At 35.0% G+C, this 7,407-nt stretch overlaps 1 protein-coding gene across 1 annotated transcript; it reads left to right on the top strand.

Annotated features, from left to right (window-relative positions):
• Positions 1-526: 526 nt before the first annotated feature.
• On the top strand, positions 527-6,627 carry LOC105225376 (fork head domain-containing protein FD3). The gene is made up of 2 exons (XM_011203804.4): positions 527-1,672; positions 5,297-6,627. Exons 1-2 carry the CDS (start codon positions 1,341-1,343, stop codon positions 6,360-6,362), a joined length of 1,398 nt encoding a protein of 465 aa, XP_011202106.2. The 5' UTR covers positions 527-1,340; the 3' UTR covers positions 6,363-6,627.
• The last annotated feature ends 780 nt before the right edge of the window (positions 6,628-7,407 follow it).

Raw genomic sequence — 7,407 nt, 5'->3', positions numbered from 1 at the left:
ACAAATACCAATGCGAATATCTACTTTTGGTGTGCCACCATTTTCTAATGTTTAGCTATTGTTGCACACAAACATAGGTGAAGAAACATGCACATACACATACACCCATTCGTTTCGTCTGACTCAATGTAGCCCGTCATTGCCCTTTTCCTTGTTTGCGGCGTTTATTCTCCACTGAGCTTATACCAAGCACATCTTCAAAATATTTGTTTACATCCCAATCTCAGCCTTCATCCCTTCTGTCATTCAGTTCTGCGGAACATATGTATGCGTGGTTGTGTATGTGAGCTATATCGTGTAAATGATAACGAACGCCACATCCTATTCGATTTCTTTTTTCACCCGTCGCCCCTGACACATTGAAGCTGTCGCTTACGACTTGTCTGACGTGCACGCGCATTCGTGCCGCATACAAGTATCTCTTCGCTCTTTCATTCGCACACGATGACCATAGGCGTTCCTTCTCTACGGTACTCGTAACAATGGCAACGGTGTAGGCGATGGTTCAGGGGAAAGTATGGCTACTTGAGGACGGAACGTGGCAGACGCGGCAGTCGAAACGGAATCAGAATTATTCGAGCTGCATAAACATCGGAACGCTGACAAAAGCTGATGGAAGCATCAGTGGTTTTGTGATAAATAAATGTTTGGTTATGTAAAGCGTGAAGCAAAACAGCAGGAAAAGCCAGAAAAAAGAGTCTAGCGAAAAAGTTTCGTTTTCGTTGTAGTTCAGGCAACATTTGCTAAAAGGATTCGCGTAAAATCAGACAAGCGGCGGATGCGTTTACTTTTAATTCTAGTTAAAACACATTTTGCGGCGGACATTATTAACGGTTTGTCGAGACGACACTAGCGCAGAAACTGTCGAACTGAATTGAACGGAAATCGAACGAGTCGTCTCTAATTTCAAATTAACATTTAATGGTGAAATAAACATAAAATATAATTAAATGCAAATGACATTTTAAAATATGTAAATATGTACATATGCCAAATCAAATTAGTTCCTACGAAAAACTGTAATTCCAAAAGTTCGAAAGTGACTGATTTGCTTTAGGAGGTGTATGCCTTAAAAGAAAAAAAAAGATTTGTGACGAAATGTATGAAGCAACCTACAAGTATGCATATTAAGTGAAAAATTATTGAAGAAAGAATAATGAATATAAAGAAAGTCAAAGGAAAGTGTGCAAAGAATATGAATAATAAAAACCAAATTACTAAATCACTTAAAAGACGCAACGGTTATTGTTTCATCTAAAAAAGAAGTAATTAATTATAAATTTAAATTTAACTCTCCAATGTCCGCCTGAGTTTTTTGTCGTACAAATATAGTATTGGGTATGCATACCGCAGTGGATTCTGCAATTGGTTGCAGCAACGCCCATCACCACAGTCGATTGCAGCTATCTCCGCCCCGTCAAAAGTTAAGACCCGCCTCCAGTACACACCGCTCAATTTCACCTCCGTTAACGATGACATCTGCAGCTAATTTGGCGGAGGAAAAATCAGGCTCCAACAGTGGTTGCAGTAGTAGTAGCACCAACGACAATTCCACCTGTGCACCGCTGGTCAAACCGCCCTATTCATACATTGCCCTGATCACTATGGCCATCCTCCAATCACCGCATAAAAAGCTTACACTAAGTGGAATCTGTGATTTTATAATGTCAAGGTAAGAAACCACACTACCCAAATTAAAGTAATAGAGACGATTGCAAAGTAAAATTTCAATTAAGGGTCAGAAGCTCTTTTGACAACGATAATGTGTAAAAGACTTCCAGAACTTTTTGTCTGATAACTTATGGTTCAAAACCTTATTTATCAATCTTATCGTTCGCTATATATTACTATACTTTTAATTTTCTAAAATAAATATTAAAATCTGAAGAGAATGGCATATGTATATAGCTGACAAATTTATTATTAATGTTTTGTTAACTTTAGATTAGGGGTATTCAGACTCACTTGTTAATCTGGTAGTTCGTTAGTTGATACTTCGTTAAAACACTTCGTTAAAACACTGAACATATTCTATTATATTAAATACTTACTTTTGAAAAATTTATCAGAATCTAATTTTTAGTAGACAGCAAATGTATTTTTTTGCAATGAATTAAGTTAACTTTTGAGGCAACAACGCAAAAAAAACAGCTGAGTGGTGTTCGAGTTTGTCGTTTAATTTAGGAAGATTTGATAAGCGACGCATTGAAACATGTAGGGGTTTCACATAGTCTCATAAAGTTATAAGTAATAACGATCCGAAAACGTAGCGTTCAGAGTTGTATTTGCGTAAACGTATTTTAGTATGCAATCCTACAACAAATTTTTTAAACTAGTATACAAATATATGATTTTATAATTTTACGATGCTTAATGACACGTTGTGAGTACGCCAATGGTTTTTCACTCCGTGATAACCCAAGTAGCAATTTATTTCAGCCAACATTTTAAAATCAAGGCAAACATTTACCAAAATTGATTAAATAATGGAACGGTTCTGAAATTGTTTTTTTCTTCTGCTTCCAGAAGCTAAACATTGACGATACTCATAATATGACGACATTAAATAATATTACCTCTAAATGGAGCTCATATTTGTATTTTTAAGTATATGTTTTGATATCATAAAAAATTTTCTTTCATTCACATTGCTTAGTACATTCAAAATTTTATACTAGTGTATTCAATTTCTTAAAGATGTGCTAACGACACGTATTTCTTCGATATAGGCGGGGGATGTTTTACTTTAGTGCATGAAATTTTTGACTACCATGAACCATTTTCGATAACTTGGAATCGACGCTCTCACGGTATCAATTAAATTTGAAAAGTGGTAAAGAAAGTTGTGTGAATTTTACAGTACAGTGAACATGGTACTGGATATTCAATATTGATACAAAACCAATCTCGCAGCTTAACATCCAAGTTGGAGCATTTTAAACGACATATAAATATATCGACGAAGAATTGAGTGGTATTCTAGAGGTTCGAATTTTAATCGTTTTTCGGCAAAGCAAACAGCAATAAATTGCTATTATTTAGCCGCAAGTCAAGAATTTTTCAAGTTGGTAAGCGGGCACCAAATCATGGATTGGCATCTGCTGTTTAAAACTTTTTAAAATTTGGCGTGGTCCCATCTGCTAATAGGTTTAAAGTATACTCGTACATGTAACAAACATAAAAAAGCAATATTGATTAACTTTTCCAAGAAAAAGCCGTTCTCCTGATACTTCGAGAAAATTGATGAAATCAATTGGCCCCTCCAACTTAAAGATGAAATTCAATATCTCCGGAAAAATGAGACCAGCTCACCTATTTGTATCACGTATTTACCTCAAGATCAAATTTTTATTTCGACTAATCCACTTAAACTTCGCTCACGAACCGAATGTATAAATGCTTTGTTTTTTCGTAGATCGATACAGCCTTTGTTCATGTTCGTGTGAATTGTGAACCCTTATATCAATTATTGTGTGTTTAGCAGCTGTTTGTTTACCACGCCAAAAGTTTGCCAGCGATTCATCTGTATTGTACCAGTATTGTTACTGTATAAAAAAACTTAGATTACTCAATTATATACTTTCGATTCAGCACACCTTCAAATCTCACATCGAGAAGAGCCGAATTCCAAGTTTTTAATCAAGTCACGACAGACATTGGTCACCTTCGTACAAAGCAGAAACGGAAATATTTATTTTTAACATATGGGACCATCAGCGTTTTTGGATTATGGATGAGAGTTACAGTATATAAAATACATATGCTGTTCCTCTCTGTTGTAAAAAATTTATTAGTGGCTTCTTTGATCCTTCAGTTATGTCACTAAATGTTTTATCGAATTATGCTGTAGCATTCTGTGAGCTAGTGACCTTTGACCTTTGCATTTACAATAGATTACGAAATATAAATAAATATAGTTTAAAAATCACGTTTTTAAAGTACATTAAACTAAAAACTTCAAATTATTATTAATTATTAATATAACTTGACAACATTAATAAAAGAAAGGTAGAAAGCGTGAGATGCGTTGTGCCATATTTTTTCCAAATCGAAAATAGTTTTTCACTTTTTAATTTGACGTGCTTTTAAGTTTTTAAACTATATTTATTTTTAATTTTTTAATTTGAATAACATTTCATTTTTCACACAGGCGCAGCTAAAATCAGTTAAATGCACTGAGATCCAGTGTCTGGGTTCTTCAAAAGTTATGATCCGATTTCGACAATTATCATAGCATTAAAACAAATTTCCCGACTTGATTCTTGTTCGATTACATCCGAACTAAGCTCCTCCTCACTTGTTTTGTCTTAATTTGTGGCTTAGTTATGGCACTTTAAAAGTTTTCAATGACCGGCATTTGGGGGAATGCCAGTAGTCCGATATTGCCCATTGCAGTACCAACCACGTTGGGAATCAAAGAATATATGTACATACATATGTACATACCAAGTTTCATCAAGTTATCTCTTTTTGTGCAAGTTATCGCTTGCACGAAGAGACGAACGAGCAAAAAGTGACTCAGAATTCAGCTCCTCTTGTCAAGCTGGTCATTTATGTATATTTGTAAATTTAACTTTATATCTCTTTCGATCAGTTTTATAGCGCAATTCTGTAAGCAGTATCAAGTCACTATATGAGACATTTTGAGCTAAATTCTCAATTTGTTACACAGTCTCTAGTCTTTAGTAACAAAACTAAATATAACGCTTGTCTGCCATTTTGAATATCTTTTTTATGTTTTGTAAGCAAATATTTTTATTTTTATTGATAATTATGCTTTTATGGTTATAGGAAATTTAATATTTGTCATCGACATATTTACTTTCATTCTGTTTGATTATACCTGTTCGTTTTCAATTGAGAGATTTTTGTGGCTCTCACGCACTGAATTGCAAAATCGCCCAAAGTCACAGAAATTTTCTCTAATTTAAAATCTCAATTTTAGAGACTTGTGCTGTATCGCAGTGATACAAACAATCCTTAATTAACAAAACTATTATACTATGTAGCAACATGTTGCGAGAGTATAATAAATCAAGTAAGGAAGACTAAGTTCGGGTGTAATCGTTCATACTCTTGCCATTTGCAACTATCAAAGGCAGGGAAATATTTTCAGGGGTATAAGGTTAATAAGTTATATGGGATCTATAATCAGTTTTCACCTGACTTTATCCAATTTAGGCACAAAGAGGCGCCGTTGTTAGAAAAACACGGTTTATAAATTTCATTGCAAGAATATAAAATAAATAAACAAACACTTATATTTAAATAACTAACATTTTATATGCCATTTCAGGTTTGCATACTATAAGGAGAAGTTTCCTGCTTGGCAGAACTCCATTCGTCACAATCTGAGTCTAAATGATTGTTTTATTAAAGTTCCACGCGAACCTGGAAACCCAGGCAAAGGCAATTTCTGGACATTGGATCCACTAGCCGAAGATATGTTCGACAATGGAAGTTTTCTAAGAAGACGAAAGCGATACAAACGGCCGCCCGCTATGCAGAGATTCCCCTTTCCAGCTGTTTTCGGGTCGATTTCACCGTTTTGGATAAGAAAACCGGTGCCGTTAGTACCAGTTCATTTTAATGTTGCAAATTTTGCCAATAATCGTGATTGCTTCGATATGTTGCATGCACCAACGGATGTTTTCGATGCAGCGCGAAGGGAGGAGAAAAAGTTCAACTTTTTCGCAGGTGCGGATGCCCTCGGCTATCAGAATAACGAAAAATTCGACACGATTTGTCAAAATGTTTCATTTATGAGAAAAAACGCGAACGTCCTTGGTGTAATGGACGATATCCAAAAGCAAGATAATATTCAGGACAAGTACACTAGAATACACCCAATCGTCGGATCGGCCGCAAGTTTTATCGATGAGCAAAATAATGATTGTAGTAATTTACTTCAATACAAAGAGTCCAATATGTTCGATGAAAGCGATGATTTGTCCTGTGATAGAATCGATGTCGAAAGTTCCAACGAACATGACTCCCACATATCAGACTCAATTGATAGCGTTTGTACAAATAATAGACTAGATCCGCAGTTGGAAGGCGAAGAAGTCGGAAAAGGCAGTGCTGCCAATTTAAAAAGATCTTCTCCGTACATTTTACTATTTGAAAACTCGGAAATTTCGAATAGCTCAACAGCCGGCGCGACCTTCGCAGAGCAGCATAAAAGCAATCACAGCTTTGCGGGCCTTAAGGAAGCACCGGCCATTAAGTATAGCGAGGAGGAATCTTACAAGCCAACGATAATACCTTTCGACTATGATAATGTTAGGTCCACAAAGCACAACAATGCGAAAGATTTTCGCATCGAAACGTTAATTGGGAATGTTGATGAAGTTAGTGGTTAGAAATGTGTATCTTATAAATTACACAAACAATACTATTTTAGCGAAACCAATGTAAATTTTTCTAACCTACAAATGTACGATATGTTTGCTTCGACAAACTCCAACCTCAAATATGTTTATGTATGCAGTAAATTTTAAAATACATGTATATTTCTTGAAATTGGTAATATGTAAATGTGAATGTCGCAAAACAGATTAATGTGTTATGTAAATTGTACGGTAGTTTATCAGTATGAAATCAATGAAATTTACAAATAAATGAACTATCCAGTTTTAAAATTAAAATTTCATTCCCAACTAAGAGTTATCTGATTGAGAGTACTTAACTGCTTGTTATATCAGAAAATGTTGAAATACTTTGTCCTACTATTGAAACATATTAATTTCCTAATGTCTGTCCGTCGGTAATAGCGTCCAATTAAACTACAACTAAGCTTTAATCTGTCTACATGTAGCACGTGCTACTAAATTAGGTCATACTTTCGCGTAATGCAGGAATTACTGACCGACCTGCCGTCCTTCCATTGTCATTGCAAGGATTAGAGAAGGGGTAATACCTTCAGGTACATACGGTTTGGTAGATATATGAGTCTAGGGCAAGTTTTCATCCGCTTATATTTATTTTAAGTTCAAAGATGCGACGGCATTAGAAAATCATGCTTTCTCAAATTTTCAAATTCTACTTGTATACTAGCCTCCCAAAGAAGCTCCTTGCTACTGCAATCCTCTGAGCTAAATGAAAGTTCTATTTCTTAAATTAATGCTTACGTATGGCACTTTTTTAGGTCGCTTACTCTCTGCGTAGATGATGCCTGCATTATTACTAAAACAATAAATATTCTATTATAGTCACAAAAAGACTAAAACATCAATATCACATCACAGCGGCACAATCTGAAAAGGGTTTAAAAATAGGTACAAATATTCATAAAAATTATTAAAAAATTGCATACGATGGTTCATATCGTTTGTATTTTGTACTACGAGTATATCCACCTCTTTTAATTATCCTCTCTCATCTTCGCTGCCTGCTGGTCATCAGTTT

The sequence above is a fragment of the Bactrocera dorsalis genome, chromosome 3 (genome assembly GCF_023373825.1).
Source record: "Bactrocera dorsalis isolate Fly_Bdor chromosome 3, ASM2337382v1, whole genome shotgun sequence".
Taxonomy (NCBI): domain Eukaryota; kingdom Metazoa; phylum Arthropoda; class Insecta; order Diptera; family Tephritidae; genus Bactrocera; species Bactrocera dorsalis.
The sequence above is the reverse complement of the archived record's forward strand: the minus strand, read 5'-3'. Positions and strand labels throughout refer to the sequence as shown.